The 19,758-nt window shown below is 40.6% G+C and overlaps 1 protein-coding gene across 5 annotated transcripts in view; it reads right to left on the bottom strand.

Annotated features, from left to right (window-relative positions):
• ADGRG2 (adhesion G protein-coupled receptor G2) overlaps positions 1–12,229 on the bottom strand; it is a 63,233-nt gene extending 51,004 nt beyond the window's left edge. For 4 of the 5 annotated variants that reach the window (XM_076356704.1, XM_076356709.1, XM_076356716.1 and 1 more), the window contains exon 1: positions 17–110. In XM_076356704.1, the coding sequence (XP_076212819.1) occupies positions 17–99 (83 nt within the window). In that variant the 5' untranslated portion in view covers positions 100–110. Of the gene's footprint in view, positions 1–16; positions 111–12,117 lie in introns of those variants that run through there. The other variant, XM_076356725.1, reaches the window with a different exon arrangement.
• Between the last annotated feature and the right edge of the window lie 7,529 nt (positions 12,230–19,758).

Genomic DNA, 19,758 nt, shown 5'->3' with positions numbered 1-19,758 from the left:
CTCTTCGGTCCCCTACCCGCAGGTTCTACAATCTGACATTTTAATAGCAACACTGTGAACTCTTAAGGAAGAAGCAAGAGGTTGATTCCCAATCCTCATCTCATTCTCAAGGCAAGAAGCTACTGCAAAAAAAAAGAGAAATGCTGTAAGTCACTGTGGGCAGTTCATGGAGAGTATCATCAAAACCTGGTTTGTCCACGTTTCTTCCTAGTGATGGTTGCCTAATGTAAGCATAGGACATGGTGGTGGACAAAGAACATGCCTCCTACTAAAAGAGATAATGTTCTATGAAATGATACACTTTTTTTAAAGAGATCTTTTCAAAAAAGGTACATCTCAATATTTTGCATGCTAAAAGAAACATTAAGTGAAACATTCATGTGCTTTTTGCATGCATTATTTCTTAAATAAAAAGGTTTAGAGATACATAGTTACAAGTGATTCTATAATTGAGTCTTGAAACAAATGCAAAGCAGTAAACTTTATGTATTGTTTATCTTTAATGTATCAGCTTTATGGTAGACCAGAGCATTCTGCATGACACCAGAAGTTAAATTTTGCCATCACAAGTTTGGTGTATGTGTGAGTGTATTGGTTAGCACTCATACTGCTCGCAAACTTTACTGTATTTTTGCACATGCTGTATCAGACTGCAATAGGTTCCCTTCTTTTCAGAAACTGTGAACTGTGAACTCTTTCAGGAGTTGTAAATTCATCTTAAGGTTTGGGCTAAAATGTATTTTTTGCAAGCATTCACATTAATGTCAATATTTATTAGAATAAAATGGTTACTATGGGCTGAACTCTCCAAGAGAAGTGCTGGAGGAATAAACTGAGAAACAGTGAAGTTGCTAGGTAATTGACATTTTGGAAATTGACTAAATGTATGTTGTGCTTTAACCCGGTGGGCAGCTAAACACCACACAGCCATTCGCTCACACCCCTCCGCCCCAGTGGGGTGGGGGAGAGGATTGGAAAAAAGGTAAAACTCATGGGCTGAGATAAAGACAGTTTAATAGGACAGAAAAGGAAGGGAAAATAATAATAATAATAATAATAATAATAATAATAATAATAATAATAATAGTAATGATAAAAGAATATACAAAATAAGTGATGCACAATGCAATTGCTCACCACCCACTGACCAACACTCAGCCCGTCCCTGAGCAGCGGTCACCACCCCCCGGCCAACTCCCCCCAGTTTATATATTGAGCATGATGTCATATGGTACGGAATATCCCTTTGGCCAGTTTGGGTCAGCTGTCCTGGCTGTGCCCCCTCCCAGCTTCTCACTGGCAGGGCATGAGAAGCTGAAAAGTCGCTTGACTAGTGTAAGCACTGCTCAGCAACAACTAAAACATCGGTGTGTTATCAACATTATTCCCATCCTAAATCCAGAACACAGCACTATACCAGCTACTAGGAAGAAAATTAACTCTATCCCAGCTGAAACCAGGACAATGTACATGCAAATAAATTATACATATATGATAACATAACATAGAAAACATAAAGCAAAGGCTTTTTAAAAATTAGAGCACTGCAACAGTGTTGCCAGCCAGTGTTTTCAATAATTATACAAGTATGCCGTATTTCTAGCACAAAAATAAGATCATACTGATTGCATTGAAACAGACCAATCTGGATGATGACACATACTGCTTCCACTTTGCAGATTCTGGATGCCACACTTAAAATTGAAATACACTCAAGAAATAACAGTCAAATTGTGGCAACATCATGAATGACATCTGCATGGGTGCTGCAGATGTTAACCAGCAGGAAGACAGGCTATTGATAAAAGGAATACAAAAATCAAGCATATTAAAGCTGAGAGAAAATAAATGGTATGCTAAAACAATGGACATAGCTAATACACACGATCCTATGCAGGAACAGAGCAAAACCAACCAAAAACAAGTAAAAAAAGCAAGAAATGTCAAAGGTGAGCTAGCTTTCTAAAGATTCACAGGAAACATGTCCAAACCTGTCTTCAGTTTGTTTCTCTCGAATGCCTAAAAATCAAGTATTAATAAAGCTGTTCAGTCAGTAAACTAAGTAATAGAATTACATTAATTATCCTAAGAACCTGACAATGAAAACTGCCATGCTTCAATATATTTGACAACGTCAAGGATTGTGCATCTACAATATAATTTACTAGGGTTAAAAGAGATGCCCATCCAAAAGCTGTGTTTCCTTTCTTTGCTTACTCGCGCTTCCCATTCTAGTCTCAAATTAGGTCATTTCCAAGCAAAGCCAAGCTGCGCATCTATTCCTCCATTTTATGGGGAAATCTCTTCTTTCGTATAGTAAACCAGTGATATATTTGGATAACAAACCAAACACAAATTCCAGCATCCCTTGCCTCTACTACCTAGACATCAAGAGTTGAAATGCAAGTGGAATGGAGCCCAGAAATACTCAGTGGCACCCACAAGTTTAGCCATCAATGCTGGTAAATACTGAAGCAAACTGCTTGCTCTGTGTCACATAGAATACTGATTCAGAATGCTCCTACATTCCCTGCATTTAGTTTCCTCCTTAAACCTCAGTTCTGCAAAAAGAGATACATGAAATGAGCTGACTAGGACAAAGGTTTAATCCTGTACCATCAAGCGTGCCTTCTATTTGGCCTGGTAGACCTCATTAGACAATCACATTACTGCCTCATCCACCAGAAATAGCAACTGCATTCCAAGAGTCTAAATTTGAGGGCAGGAGCCAAGAAATTCCTGGTTTTGACTCCAACTCTGCCTGAGTGCTATCTAGTCCTGAGGAGTTTGAATGGACCTTCCTCTAACTCAGGCCTTCCAGACTGAGCTTTGCTAATATTTGTCCAGTATTTAAATGAAAGGCTGTAATAAGTACTTTCAGCACATTTAGGTTTTTATCCCCTCTGTGTTTTTTGACATTGTTCTCACTTCCTGAGATGGGCCTGGCAAAGACAAATGGGGACAGAGGCACAGCTTCTTGCTGACAGAATACAGTCACATCAAGAACTCTGAAGCTATTCAAAGCTATGAATGCAGATTAATGGTCCCAGGGACAGCAATAAAATCCAGATAGCAGGAAATCAAGTAAATGTATAAAATGAAATCCTGACAGGGTCACAGCTCACTTGACTTTTTGCAAGACTTTGGACATTTATGCTAGCTCAAGATTTGTTCCAATGTCCGGATAAAAAAATGCAATTAAAAGAGTTAGGAAAATAACATTAGTATTTCTTTATTTTTGCAACAATGCTATTTAGACATTACCAAAGAAAAGGATGCTGCTAGCTTTGATAGATTTTTTTAGATTTTTTAAAGAAAAAGCAAGATGTAAAATAGGATTTCACCATATCTATTGAAATAAAGATCATATGATACATTACAAAACATTTGGATATTATGTTTCTCTTAAACTTATTTAAGCCCTTCTTTGTATTGGAATTCTAAAGCTCTACTCTTAATAATGATCCTGAAAAGTAATGTAATTGTAAATATGTAGTTGTGAACATCATAGAATTAGGCATAAATGATTTTTTTTCATTTGTTATTAAGTTTGTTCATTTTTTCAAATGAATTTTTTTATTGTTCATTATAAGAGATGAATACAGCGTGACTCAGAGAGCCCAGAATGAATCTGCACAGTTTTTGCAGTAGGATGAAAAATTTTCACTTTTAAATCAAGCAAGTCTAATCAAGTACAACAGCTACTGGGCACAACTACTGAGCCACCCAGGGGTAGGAAAGAATTCTATGCACAGACCACAGGTAAAGATATAACTGGCTGCCTTTACTTTCTCACTTAATATTCTCAAATAACAGTTAAGTCACTTTTATTTACAAAGAGCTAACTGCCTGAAGTAGAAAAGAATATAATCAATTACTTTCCTTTATGGTCAGTGGATAAAATGGAAATTCAGAAAACAGAAAGTAAGGGCTCAGGCATAAATCTGTTCCCTCCAGTTCGCTCTCCATGAAGGGTGCTCTATTTTGACCAGCAACAATCTTGTAGCATTCATACCCAGGTTTCAGACAATATATCGTACCATGTCATTAATTTGAAAGTGAAACTAGAATTGATAGAACTTTCCTTAAAACAAGTGAACAAATATACTTTGAAACATTACATGGTTGTTTTGTATGTTGTTATACATGTTGCAGTTCTGCATTAATATCACATCCTCTGGAAATTAAAGAGGTTACTGGAAATGAAGACAGGAAGATGGTATAAAGAGGAGTCTTTATTCTTACATTAGTATTAATTAGCTTATGTCATACTATTTTACTAGTTTTTTGATGAAATTGTCCTTCAACACAATGGGAGTTTTACCTGCCTAAGAAGCACAGAGTTTCTGCAAGAGAAGTTACTGAAATCTAACAGGTTGACCAAGACAAACACCGTGACGTGCAGCCTGTTGCAGAAGGACAGGCAGAATAGAGGGATGAAGGTCAGTAAGCTGACAGCAACTTACAAAAGCAGGCAAAGAAAATTGTTAAAACCAAGGCCTGTAAGGCTTTTACTGTGTTTACTCTGCTGCACCCAGCTTTGTACCTCTGAAAGATAAGTAACATTGTTTGAAGTTGATGTTTTTAAAGCCCTTCAGCTAGCTAGTCAGTCACAGGTATCCACAGTGAAAGGACTTTGAGGTGCCCCAGGAAACTGGGCTTGTGTTACAAACACAACTGGAAAGCAGAGGAGATGGAGTCCGTGCCTCTGCAACCAGCCTCAAGGGGGACTGCATGGTGCAGCTCCACTCAAACTGCAGTATGAGAAACCTGGACTGCTTTCCAAGTGTGCACCCACAGGTGACATATCAAGAGATACAGGGCTTACCTTAAGCCACTGCTTGCCTTGTATTACAGCAGATATATTTTCAATAGGCTTAAAACCAAAGAAAGTGCAAAACATAAATACAGCTGTACTGTGCTGTAGTGTACTTTGTTAAATCACTTTTTGAAAAATACATTCAAATTTTACAATTCCTGTTGAATATATTTATTTACTGGCAGTCTTTAAAATTTAAAAAACTATTAGTTCTTTTATGCCAAGTTTTAGCCAGAGCAGGTTCTCACTGCCAACGCATAAACTGTTGGTAACAGAAACTTAGGCTGGAAATCATGACCCAAAGCAATCAATCATTTACTTCTAACCATGCTGTCTACTGCTGCACTTCAAGCTGTTTTGTTCAAGTCACACTTATTTCATCCCTAGTCTTTGGGGCTCATTCTGTCTACTTTTGTAGTTATCTCCTATTAAAATCTTGGATTTTTATAAAAATATTTCCCAAATGTATAGAATTTACTGCTGAGGAGGAGGGTAATAATGACTGGTAAGCTTCTGGCTGTTGTTCTGTGACAGTCTGCATTATTCAAATCTATACCAGGTGATAAAAGGCAGAAAAGAGCAAGAGAAACATCATACTGCCCAGGCATGAGAACTTCTTGATGCCTTTAATTACTTTCAGAAACATAAGACTGTAGACTTCTTCCATCAACCCCTTATATTTTCCAGACTGGAACCAAAATGTAGTAAAGTTTTTATGCTATTTTTAAATTTTGGCTGAAGCGAGTTAGATGTAATAGGGAGGACGCTTATGTTGGAAAGTCTTATGTCACTGTGAATTTTGGCACACACAGTATCCACTGACTTAACAGCAGAAGTAGCACCATTGATTTTAAAAAAGTTGTTCCATGGGGGTTTTTTTAATGCATTTTTTCCAGAAGACAGTAATAAGATTATTACTGTCTGATAATAGCTTGGTTTTCATTAATTTTCCCCAGTGTTTATCAAAGGCTGTAAAAACAGGCATACTGTGTCACTTTATGTAGAACACCAGCTTTTCCTAAGACTGCAATGGTAATGTGTAAAGACAGTTCAAGGACCTTCCAAACATGTCCTCCTGACATAAATCTTTACTGCTTCCAAAGATATTAAATATTTTACTTTTTAATAAGTTGGCTTACAGAGAGCAGCAAGCCACTTAGTTACAGACACCAGTCTTCTGCAAAACTCATAGCTCATTGGTTCAGTTCTTAACAGAAATAAACAGGAGGAAAAATTCTCTGAGAAATCCATTCTTTTGTTTAGTCTTTCAACTGCTGCAGGATACTGGTGTTAGAAAGATTATTTTTTTATTTTATTTTACAAATACCAAGCTGTGTAAGCCAAGGTCTGCCCTCAGTTCAACTCACAGATCTCCCCTTGGATTAGTGTAAAAGTGTAAGCTTAATCATTAAGGTTTATGTAAGTGGATTCACGAGTGTAATATGCTCTCCATTACAGACCTCAGTGCCAAAAAGCACTTTGAGTACTTAATTCTCTCTTACAGTAACTTGTGTCATTGTATATAGTGCAAAAATGGAACAGGGGACAACTTCAAGCAAGTTTTTGTTCCCTCTTATCCAGTTTGGCAATGTTCCACCTCCTCATATCCAACAGTCACCTGGGAGATGAGCAAGAGGCCCCTTTCTAGCTCTTATAAAAGTTCTACACTATCCAGGAAATCCTCTTCTGCGTTGTGTATTTCCTTGAGAGAACAGCATTATCCATGCACTCTAGTAAATCTTCTAGAGCAAACTAAAAAGCCCTTCAGTGACAATACGTGAGCAGGTTTCCACTTCAAAGAGTTTACAAAGTACTGATGAAGCATAAGAAGCAGAGATGTAATAAAAGTAGTTATGTTTGTCACAGGTCTGGTTACTTCAACTACAGGCAGGTTGTTTACATTTTCATTAATAATACTTTGGGGTATGGAGGTGTACAGGTTTCAGGGTGGGGAATAACAAAGGAAGTGTACTGCAGAGTAGAAGACTGAAAGTACAACAAAGACCACATTTAAGTTGGCACACAGAAAAAAGATTAAAGGAATGCTAGACATGCACCTTGAGCCATGTAAAAGGGATGAGGAAGAGTGTATAAAGATATAAGTACAGAAAAGTAGACAAACACAGTTTTGCAAAACCTTTATATTCAGTAACAGGACTTGAATTTGATGCAGAGAGAAAGAGGCAAGGACAAAGACTTTTCTAAGGCTGGAATATTCAAACCAGTGAACAATGTAAGCAGGCTGTAAGGAATCAAGCGAGGGCTAGGCATGCCAGAGAGAAGACTGTTCAGCTCATGCTTTCAATTTTCCTACTTTTCAAAAATGAGACCTGAAAGTTTATTTCATCTCACTGTAAGTGGGTAAAAAAAAAACAAAACAGTTGTTTCTGCTCAGTTTACACTTCCCTTCCCCACTCTCCTTTCCATGCTTTCTTGGCTTGAACAGCACCATCTCCCCCCCAAAGTCTTAAAAAAGAAATTATATTGTGATTTCATCCTAAGCTTCACTTTATGGACTTAATAGGTCTCTTGGATCTTGCACTTGGAGCTGTTAAAATTTCTCTGGAAGCTAAGAAGCACAATACTTGGTGGAGTTTTTTGTTTGTGTTTTTTTTTCTTTTAAACAATCTCTCAGACTGTTTTAACCAACAGCCCAATGACCAAAATTAATAGTTTGTATCAAAGAAATAAAACTCATCAATTTTGAAAGATGGATGCACTGAAGCAAGCATCTTCCAGAGCCCCACTACAACTCTGATTAGGAATATGTCATCACTACCCTATACAGCCTAAGGAAATACAGTCACTTTGGCACCTCAGTCTTCACATGGGGTAAATATTTGGGAGTCCTCTATTAAGGCATTCTAAGAAACGGGGTTATGCCAGAACAGCGTTCTGGGCCTCTTTTAGCACTGCTCCTCCTTAGGGTACAATGTAAGACTATGGAGCACAGGGGAAAGGAGATGGCACCATTGCCAGGACAAGCCCCATAACCAACTGTTAGGGGAAGAAGGGGAGGCAAAGTTCCGAGACTGGAGCCCACGTTAGACTAACACAACTGAAACAAGTTAGTTAATAGCAATCATTCTTAAATACTTGCAAGTGGTCACACAAGATGACTTTGATGACTTCAAAGCAACTTCAGAATGATTTATTTAAACCAGCACCATTTCTGTCTGCAGCCCCCACGAACATATCAGCTCAGAAAATTTACTTTGTACAACTACACTCCACATGGCTTATTTCACCATCACCACCTCTATAACAAAAAGTGATTAGCCTTCTTACAAATAAACCACCCTAACCACAATGCTGACTTGCTGAAACATAGATAAGGGGAATGAAAAACAAAAACACTTTTTAATTCAAGTTATATGAATACTTGGACTATGCTATGAATAAGTAATGATGGAACAAAGCCCCCCAGACTTCAGAACATGAAGTGACAAGTATTATCAAAAACCCATTCAGTTAGCTTATGTCCATAATTAATTTGGTGCAAAAGAAACAAAGATACTCAAAGTCTGGTTGGGAACTCAGAAATTAAATGTGGAATTTGGCAACATTCACAATCAGGCATGCCCAGATGTCTAGTAAATCCAGGCAGAGAGCCACAGTAATTTTTTCTCCAAAGAATATAGAAGGGATTTTTAAGAGAAAATTTAAAACACTAAAAGCATCAGTAAAAAGATTTTGGGTTTTGTTACGTGTGCACAATCATGCTTCCATAATCGGCATACTCACATTACTCATTTTCTTGCTAGTTCTACCATTTCTAAATGTGTCACATCTTGTCAAATGTGACAACGTCTGGCAAACCTACTGATGGATCTCTTAGGCCTTAACTCTTCAATGATTCCTTTAAGGAACACCATAAATGAGAACATACGCAGTGCTTAATTTGTGAGTGGTTGTTCTTTTTTGGCAACTAAGGCATCACCTGAGGTACTCATCTCATGCAAGTTTCAGAAAACAGAAATAATATGATAAATTCTAGTAATTTCCTCTAAATTCTATGGAGTGAAAAAGTATTTTAAGTAGACTGGGGAACTTTATAAACTATTTCTTTTCCATACACTGTCTCATCTAGTATAACTGACATTCTAGTTTTCTTTTAAAGCAAACAAAAATGAGTAAATCACGTTACAAACTATGTTTTTTCTCTGAGATGTTAAGAACACTGTATTTCAGTAGCCAGCAGGAGAGGACCTAGAAGAAAAGAACAAAATCACTGTATTAATATGGCACTAGCTGAAAAGCATCTGCTATGTCAAACAATAATTAGATTTTTGGGCTACAGCACTCATCGATAAAAGAAAAACAGAAAATGCTGAGGCTGGGACTTTAGCTGCCAAATACACTTCTAAAATCTTGTATCAGTTCCACTACATACTACCTGCAATAAAACTGTCCTGAAGCCAATGTAACACTCACAGGTTGAGCACCTGTGGTATACAAGATGTTCAGCTCACAGCTGGAGACAAATCCATGTGACTCATGCGGGGAGGAGTTTGAGATCCATTTTTCTGTCTTTGATTTAACATCAACTACAAAGGATCCTTTGTCCACCCTGAACAACAATAAATTTCAAAGATATTTTGGCACAAAAGGAATGCAAGACTCCCAAATAATTGAGTCCTCTTAATTACCGTATAGTTACACAAGCCTATCTTTTCATGGAGCAAGTATGGATCCTTTCCAAATTGCAATTCCACCAGGAATTTATGACTGGAAAGAATAAGACCCTCGTAATCATGAGCACCTATCTAATAAACATGAAATGATTCACTCTGCTCCCTTCTTCTTCACAAGCTGAGTAGCACCTACCAGTGTCCTGCAACAAATTAATATTCTCTAAATCCATGCATCTGAAAAAAGAGCAAAGCTTTTAATTGAACCTAGATACAATAATACTACTAAACTTACCATTTATCAGAAAGCTAACATTTCAGGCCAAATAGTATGCCTTATTCATGCCAATTCTTCCGTTGAAGTCAACGGGATTAATTGTATGAGCTACCCTGATTTTGGCCTTCAAATAATCTAATCTACTATTCCACTGAAAACATACAATTTCAAACTCAAGTGTAGTGATCAGTTTTAAAGCTATACTGTGTTTGCCAAGGCCACCGATCATGTTACATATTAAGAACTAAAAATTGTCCAAATTTAACAACCATTATTCTCTCATGAAGTCCAAAACTTTCTCTATCTGCCAACATTCCACAGTTATTAGTGGAAGACCTGACTAAAAGCATTCACAGCACAAAAACTGTATAAATTGAGCAATTAACTTGAGAATGTGAATTTAGTCCTTCATCTCTCTCCAGCTGGCTCTAATTTGAGCCAATTTCTGTTGATGTATTAGAAATAGAAGTTTAACATTAAATTTGGAAGGCACTGAAGAGAAAAAACATGCTCACAAACTCCATCTGATCCATAGAATTACCTTAAGATACTAAAGCAATACTAATCAAGATACTAATAACATTAGTTCACTTGGTGTCTGACTGCCACAGCAGAAATAAAATACTACTAGCTTGCAGTGTAAGTAGAAAATTTTGTGGCCCTCATTCACATCTGAGAAAACTTTGTTTACACGCAATTTCTTTCTTGCATCTTCTTTCAAGGCATTTCACTTTAGGGATTGTCTTTATCAATAAGTCATAAGTGTACTTCCTCAGTGAAGACAAGTACTTGGAGACCCTCCTAAGCAAAGACATGTTTTCTGTTCTTTAGTTTGATTCAACAAACACATTTCCGGTCACCCGGCAGAGGACCAAATCCTGCTTGTTTCCCCCATGCAAACAGTTACAGAAGTATACTTTCCAGCTTAGGAAGGAATGGCTAAAGCCGTAAGTTTAAAGCTTAAGAACAGGAATATCAATCTGCGCAGCTCTCTGATGATGATGATGTACACTATTGGCCTATGCAAGCAAAAGGAAGAAATGTATTTTGAGTGGAGACACATAATGCCAGCTTTACCTTTTCAGCACAAGTGACAGAGCTAAATACCCAAATAGTTTGCTTTGGAACCAAGTAACACGTAGATCTGCATGCCTGAGGTTGTAAACTCTATTTTGGCTCATGTTGAAGCTCATTCTACCATGTTTTCAGCATTACTATAACTGATTTCATGTAAGTCAAAACCAGCCCGGGCTTGTACAATCACATTTAATTTGCTGGGTAGGCATGCCTTTAGAAGGCTAGAGAATTAGTTTACAAACATCTCTTCAACATTTCTGCATAAATCAATGCAAGACAATCACACAGTAAAAGCAACAGAGTTCAGTACTCTTATGCATGCTACCCACGAATGACAAAATCTATGTATTTGCAAAGCAAAGCAAAAATAAATGCAGCCAGGAAAGGATGCTTCCAGTACACTGATCTTTCCTCACTTGACCACTGTAAAGGGACAAGACAAAAAACAGACAAAAAACCTCCCAAAACAGTTCTTGTGCACAACAGGTGACTCTGAAGACATTTTACTTTCGGTGATACAGGTTACCATGCAGAATGTACAAGAAACAAGCAGCAAAAGCTTTTGAGCTGAATATATTCTCAGCACCCATTCCCACAGAAAATGTGTGTGAGAGCAAAACCTGACCCAGACTAGAAATACAGCCCCAACGGGACGTTGCCCTAGCTCTTTATCGTAAACCGCATTCAAACCCTACTGACACATCCCTCAAAATCATTCACTTTTTAAGCCGATTTAAATACGTTACTGATTTTTTATCACCACTGATTAAGCGCTTAAAATAAGGCTGGAAACCAGAAGGAAACCTTTCCACCAACAGCACCGAAAAACGTACCTGGTAAGAAAAGCAGTCCCCCTCAAGATGAACTTAGAAACGTGTCCCCCGCAGCCCCTTACCGTGGCCTCACACCCCGCACCGGCCCGGCCGCAAGTCCCAACGGCCACCAACGGCCACCAACGGCCCCGGCAGCGCGCGGCCCCCGCCCCGATCCCGCAGCACGCTTTGCGCTCGCAGGCGGGATCTCCCCTCAGCCACCCCCGGACTGTGCTTCCGTCGACCAGGCGAAACCCACAAGTGCCATTCAAGGGGAGGGAGCCGTGAGGGGGACGTGACTAAGCGGGAGCCGCGGGGCTTGGCTGCGGAGGGCGAAGCTCCCCGACCTGCCCTCCTCCGCCCGCCACCGCCAGCCTCGCAAGCAGCTTCCCGCTGGACCTTTCTGCCCTCACCCCGGTCGTCCCTCCGGGGAGGGTGGGCGGGAAAGCTTATCCCCAGAGAGCCGCGCACCTCTGCCGCCCAGCCCGGAGAGTCGCTCACCTCAGCCCGGCAGCGCAGGGCGACTCCCACCTTCGCAGCCCGCCGCGCTGTCGGTCCCTCCTCGCCCTCGAGAGCCCGCCGCCTGGGGCCGCCTCTGTCCCCGCGAGCCGAGCAGCCGCTCACCTGGCCCCGGGGGACCGCCCGTCCCGTCCCGCGCCGCCCGCCCTGCACCGCCGCCCCGCCGCCCTGCCCGCTCGACACTGGGCATAGGAGACGCGGCGGCCGGCCCCAGCAGCTGGGGCAGCGGCTGGACGCGGCCGGGGGGGCGGAGGCAGCCGAGGGAGGTGCTGCGGGAAGCCGAGAGGGAACCCGAGAGGGAACCCGGCGCGGCGGCGGCAGGCGGGGCCGCCTGGCAGCAGCCCCCGCGCCCCCTCCGCAAGGCGGGCCTGGCGGCGGTGACTGCGGGCGCCTCCACGCCCGGAGGCCCCGCGGGAGCGGGCGTCGTCCCGGGCCGCTGTGGGGAGCGCGGGCCTGGCGGGGCAGCTCCTGAGGCGTGCGGCTGGCCGGGGGCAGGTTGAAGGCAGCAAGCGGTACCGGCTGGGTTGAGAGAAAACGTGGGGACACTTTGCAGCTGGATACAACAAACTTGGGGGGGAGGAATTACCACTTTGAATAAACTGTTTTAAATTCCCTGGTGGACAGCATGTTCAGTGTTAAAATGGCCTTTTTTCTTGTTTAACTTACTTCACTTTTAAAACAGACTTAACTACATTAACCCTTAATGTAAATGTAGTTTTTCAGAATTAGCAGCCTTCATTCAATTTCGTTTGAGATTCATACCTTCAGTCAGTTCAGATTATTGATGGTGTAAATGAACTTCACTTAGCCGTCAGAAGGACAGCACTAAGCTGCAGCTGTGGCCCTCCTCTTCCCTCTTTTTAATTGTTTGGAATGAAGCATATTCTGAAAATGCAGCATTTTCAATTACTTTTTTTTTTTAACTGCTTAATATACCAAAAGGTTTAGGAACTGCTCTCTGCGTGTGGGCTGGAGCTTTGGTCACTAGGCACCGCTGAGAAAAGCCTGGCTCTAGGGCATAGCTGGGGAAAGGAGTTCACGCTGCATATCCTGAGGGAAAGGCTGGAGCTTTAAGCAACAGCTCTTCTCAGTGTCACTGAAGATAAGACAGGGACAAGTTCTACAAACTCCACAGACAGCAGGTCTTCCTGAGGATGCAGGGTGTGATGAGTCCACGTGATGAGCAGGATTTCATAGAGAAATACTTGTAAAGAAGAGCTGGGGTTAGATGAAGAGGCTTGTTTCATTTTGTTTAGATTGATGGTGTCTTTGGGTGCTTTGGAGCTGCCATCTAGTAGAACACAAGGCAGTGTGCTTTTGCAGTTCCTCACACAGGAGAAAACAGGAGGCACTTATTTTTCTCTGCCTTCGTTAGTGGGATACCGTTAACTTCCTCGAATGTTTAAGTACCACAAATGGTCTTCCCTTCCCTTCCCTTCCCTTCCCTTCCCTTCCCTTCCCTTCCCTTCCCTTCCCTTCCCTTCTCAGCTTATACCACCTGTGAGAATTATGTCTCCTTCTTCACTTCTGATCTGGATGTCTGAGGTCAATAAGGAAGAAGAGAAAAATTGTCCTGAAGTTAATGCTAGGGGTGTGATATAGGAGAATGTTGTTTGCCTATGAAAAGACTTGCCTAGTGGTTCTACATCAGTGCTCTTTTGACACATCCACAAACAGTGTGCTTTACCAGTGTGGCTTAGCAATGTCTCAACAGAAAGGCTAAAAGGTTGAATGAGGTTGGAAACTGAAGCCCAGCTTACCCCTGGGCATGTTGGCAGTGCAGGGTTAGTAAGCTTACTGTATTGCTTGTTGTGTGAATAGTGTAGAGATAAATGGAAGTCTGCTTCTGTCCACCCAACACCTCTGACAAATGACATGTTCTTTTGGATAAAGATCAACCAGTTGCTGAATTTTCAAGCACTGAAATGTAACTGCAGGCAGAGGAATTACCTCAGAATACCTATTCCCTTTCCACTCATATCAAGCTCATTTATTAGGAGCAAATACTGTGTAACTTACAAAAGGAAAACACTCAATTTATATCTGTAATTATTTATGTAAGCTGTATATTACATACAACTGGGTAGTGTCCAGTAACGTACAGAGAAACTAAACAGAATTTATTGGTAATGACCTAAAAACCAGGAGTAAAGAACTTAATTCCCAAAGTGCATTTTATAGCTGTGCTTAGCTGGAAAAGTTCCTGAAATCTATGTATATTCACTCAGATACCAGTACGCCAGCTGTACAGTTCTAGGACTACGCTGGATCTGGCCAGTGTCACATGCAAGCCAAAGGCAAACTCCTATGCACTTACCAAGAAAACCTAGACTGTAGCAGGTCTGAGGAACAAGCATGGATAACTGAACAATTGTGCTGGTTTTGGCTGAGATAGAGTCAATTTTCTTCATAGTAGCTAGTATGGGGCTGTGTTTTGGATTTGTGCTGAAAACAGTGTTGGTAATACAGAGATGTTTTAGTTACTGCTGAGCAGTGCTTACAGAGAGTCAAGGCTTTTCTGCTTCTCACACCACCCCACCAGCGAGGAGGTTGGGGGTGCACAAGAAGTTGGGAGGGGACACAGCCGGGACAGCTGACCCCTGACCAGAGGGATATTCCACACCATACGACATCGCGCTCAGCATACAAAGCTGGGGGAAGAAGAAGGAAGGGGGGGACATTTGGAGTGATGGCGTTTGTCTTTCCAAGTAACCATTACACATGATGGAGCCCTGCTTTCCTGGGGATGGCTGGACACCTGCCTGCCCATGAGAAGGAGTGAATGAATTCCTTGTTTTGCTTTGCTTGCGTGCGCGGCTTTTGCTTTACTTATTAAACTGTCTTTATCTCAACCCACGAGTTTTCTCACTTTTACTCTTCTGATTCTCTCCCCCATCCCACCATGGTGGGGAGTGAGCGAGAGGCTGTGTGGTGCTTAGTTGCTGGCTGGGGTTAAATCACAGCAATGACAAAGAACTTTTCAGTCCCATTAGTTTTGTCATGGTTTTGGGAAAATGCAAAAAAAGAGCATTGTCTTAATTCAGATTGCTCAATGCCTCCTTTGTTGTAAGCTTGTGCAGTACTGAACACTGGCTTAGTAGGAATGGCAGGTGACATATGCAGGTTTAAGAGAATGATACTCCCTTGGAGAGAAGGAGACTAATCTTCTCTCACCTGGCAAAATGATCGTATTAAATAACATCTTGAATAAAGCTAATAGTTCCGGGAGCTGGAAGACTCTCCAGAAATTTGCTTATCAAAAGGCAACTAACTTGAAAATGGGAGCATGGATACCATAAACTGGTGTTGATATAAGTTTGGCCATCCATCCTCCTAGTAGAGAAATACTGGATTTCAAGGGCTGGACAATTCAAGCATTTTATTTTCACTTGTGTTCAACAAGATTGAACGTAGAAACCCCAGCACTGACTCCAACAAAGCCAGTGCCTAAATTCCCATTAAGTTCACCTTAACCCGAATTTCATATTACGCTTTCTAATTGGTTTGGGATTTATTATTATTTTTTTCTTTAAACTTTCTCTATTTATTTATGTGTGTGTGTATACGTGTTTCCTAGGGAGATAAGACATTACTGTGACATATTGCAGCATTCATTTCATGTTTATAGCTTATGTATCCAAATGGGACTTGTTCTAATGATGTAATTCATGTCTCAGTAGGAAAAAACATGAATTGTTGACAAGAGAAAGTGAAGAGGAGAGGTGGTGGGAGAGGTGAGGTCTGTTTGCCTTTTCATTTGTGCTGTGAAGGTAGGATGCTGTTGTTTCACAAAGGTGCTTGACAGGATAGACTTGTCCTGTGCTTGCTTCTCTTTACTCCTTCCCTGTTCCTAGTGCACAGGATTGGAGGTTGCTTTGCCCTGTGATATGTATATGGTCAATCCCAGGGAGTTGAAGTAGATTATTCTTTTAAAAAGAACTAAGCATAAAGTTAGGGGTATAACTGTTTCAATGAATCACGTTAGCATAACACCATCTGTGGCAAATCTACTTAATTTAAAAACAAAGCAAAAAGACCTTCTGATAATTTCCATGACTCTGGATTTTGTGGGATTTTGTCGTCTTCTTTGCCACATTAAAGGTTTCTGTGAACACCAGAAACTGACTGGAGGCACAAAGAAGCAGTTAAAATGGTTACACTTCTCTGTTTAATATATAAATGTAGCCCTCCCAAAAAATCGCTCATGTTTTGTTCTATAATCTCATGTACTAGTTATGAGAGTCATGCAAATTACAGATTATTATGTAAAAAATGTTAGGTGTTTTTTTTAAACTGGTGGTAACCCTGAAGATTAAATAAAATCATCCCTGAGTCTTTTGGTCTATTTTCTGCTTTCAGCATTGCTAAGATGTAAACAACGAGTGAGCAATTTTAGGATAAGGAAATGATACAGACTAGCTGTGATGCTAAAAGGAGTTAAACGTATCAAGGGAGGAGGATCTTAAGTCTAATCTTAAAACTACACATATTTAGCACAAAGTTGAGAGCTCGGTTTGTGACAAAGGGGCTGCCTCTGTTCAAAATTTGTGCCTGACCAACAAATCCGTATCTTACAAAAGAGTCCTTGGAGTAGATATACCTATCTAACATTCTGATAGAATAACTACTTACTAATATTCTTTTGTCAGAAAGTAGCATATAGGCGTGGATACCATGAGTGCAGTGTTTGCTGAATGTTAACTGAACCAACATGTAAAAGAAATCTCTTAGATATGTAATCATTAAATAAGGAGGTTTAGTCTATCCAGCTGTGATTTTACACGTTGTCAAATACCAAGTACAACACCCAGGGTAAGATTTTCTTCTGACTGTTGCAATTTCTTCATAAAAAAAGAAATATGTAATATCTTCTTTACTGAAGGTCCAGGAAGGATATTAAAATAACAACAACAACAACAACAGCAACAACAACTCTGTGGTTAACTTCTGAGCTTCAACTCACCAAAGAAATATGCATTTCACTAGTTTTTGAAAGAAAACACGTTTAGAGAGTTGTGCCTTGTATCATTACTGATGACAAGTGATATTTATGTTCACCATGTTATCTGGCCATATTGAATTCCATGCTACAGGTTCTCCTGCTTACAGACACACAGCCATGTTATATCGGACTGTATTCCAGATCAGTGTCCCTACTGCATTTACATTCCAAAATGGGATAAAGGTGGGAGGCAATTTGTTAGGTACCCAGGCCAAAAGAAAAGAGAAATCTTTGATGCTGTTTTGTTTAGCAAAATTTCATACTACTTATACAAAGAGTGAGTGGTTATATGTAGCAGCAGGATGAGCATCCTACTCTGTTGGGTGACCAGCCCTTCAACACTTCACCCCCTGCGTATGTTTTCTTGCAACGCTCCATTTTGTGGAGTTGAGAGCCTTCATTATTACCTGTTGGAGTTAAAAGTGAATGGAATTTCACAAACTGAAATGCAAGAAATTCCATTTCAACATAAGAAAAAACTATTTTGCGGTGAGGGTGATCAAACACTGGAGCAGGTTGCCCAGAGAGGTTGTGGAGTCTCCATCCTTGGAGGTATTCAAAAGCCATCTGGATACGGTCCTGGGCAACCTGCTGCGGCGGCCCCTGCTCTGAGCAGGAGGTTGGACTAGATGATCTCCAGAGATGCCCTCCAGCCTCAGCCAGTCTGTGACGCTGTGAGAAGAACAGCTAACACTCTGCTTTCCCTCAGTATAAAAATACACTTTTGGCCAAGCAAAGGACAATGATTCTCAAATTGTAAAAAACTTGAAGGTGACGAAAGGCTCACGTACTCCAAAGCCCAGACCAAGGTCCTAATTAACATTATGGGGAACTACAAAGAAGAGTTGCCAAGGAAAGCAATTCTGAAGAGAACACCTGGAAAAGACTATAAAACCTTTCAATTCCCTATTTATGGCACTCACTCTCTTTAAATTGTACCAACATTTGTATTTCCATTAAACAAACATTTTAAAGGAGTTGTAACTTGTCCATAAAAAATGAGTCTGTGTGGATCTTGGCAGGCATATTCTCATTCTGGGAACTTTTCACATTTTTGCTTTTTCTTTTTTAAAAACTTAATTTAGAAAAAACCTGTATTAACCTCTGTAAGTTTACACTGACTCTAGTAATTCCACATTAAATGCTCTTGTGTAATAAGACCTTGATCATAGCATGAACTGTTAAAATAAATCCAAGGGGGTTACCATACCCCTGTTGCTTCCCAGGTCTATGTAACTTGTAAAGCAACAGAGAAGGATCTTTTTTTATCAGGGAACGCTTTGTCAATGCATGGTCTGCAATGTGTATCTTTCACGTACGAGGGAAAGGATTTTAGCTTTCCTGCCAAGTCCTTTCGTCCCTGACAACACTTTTTTCTTCTATTCTTGAGAGGAAAACTTGCGTTCATAGTTGTCCTGTCTAAACTCCGTTCTTGGCTTTGCTGTATCTTTTAAACAAAGTATGTGCATCTCAGCTGTAAAATAAGAGGTAGATGGTGTCAGGCAGAGTAAAATGTGAGATGCCACCATGTTTTGAGAATCAGCAAGGAAGGCAACCTGCTTTTGATGTATCAAAGGAGAGGAGATTTCCTTCCCCCAGTTTAACTCTATAATTTATTCCCCTGTTTTGCAGTGTTGAACTCTGCCCACACTTTACAGCAAGTGATTGAATTGGGGAGTGGGGGGGAGACCTTGGCAAACTGCTGCAGTACTTCTGGAGGACCTTTCTGCTGAAGTTTCAACTCCTACAATTTTAATGCCACTGACCATGTTCCTTTTCAACCTCGTCCATTTTTCAATCTTTTACTGGTTTGGAAGGGAGGACAGTAGTTCCTAAAAGGTCAGCTAATCCATGCTGCCTCTGATTTTACACCAGCATAAATCTGTTTCATAAAGTTTCTTTTTAATCATACTAGAACATTTGGGAAGAAAACCAGAGTTTGAAAAATCTTCAGCTCAGAAGAGCCCTTCCTCCACGCTCTGTCTGGGGTGCAGGAGTATATACATACGGAAGTCACAGAACCGGCTGGTAATACTGGTATTCTGTGGCAGGATTAAGGCAAAGGAGGTATCTAGCTTTCCAAAGACTTCAGCATATGTACACTTCACAATAAATTATTTCTGAGGCAGACTGGAATTTCAAGAGCTATTCAAGTGGCAGCTTCTGGGACAGGCTATGTGCAGCTAGACAACCTACTACAGGTCAACTACATTTCAACAATCCTCACATCTGGTTGGAAGCCGTATTACGCATGGCAAGAGCCATCACTTAAGATATGGCTAGTTATCTTCATCTGGGATGCATTGGAATCACTAGCGGCATGTCTGATGTGTGATGGAAAAGGACAATAAAATGATAGCAATTTGGTTGTTCATCTATAGACCAGAAATTATATTTCAACCTTCTCCTGTATACATCACTTGTTTTATACTAAATATCTTTTTATTTAATCTTTTAAAATGTTAACAGCGATGCTAATGTGTCATTCTTGGTGGTACCAGAAAGCTCTTTGGCTAAGTGAACCACAGGAGTTTTAATAAACCTCAGCACTGCCATTAGTTGTAATTTGACTGACATTCTGAATGCTCTGTGCAGAAAATCCACATCTTGTTTCTACCTAG

Source organism: Aptenodytes patagonicus, chromosome 1 (genome assembly GCF_965638725.1).
Source record: "Aptenodytes patagonicus chromosome 1, bAptPat1.pri.cur, whole genome shotgun sequence".
NCBI classification, from domain to species: domain Eukaryota; kingdom Metazoa; phylum Chordata; class Aves; order Sphenisciformes; family Spheniscidae; genus Aptenodytes; species Aptenodytes patagonicus.
The sequence above is the reverse complement of the archived record's forward strand: the minus strand, read 5'-3'. Positions and strand labels throughout refer to the sequence as shown.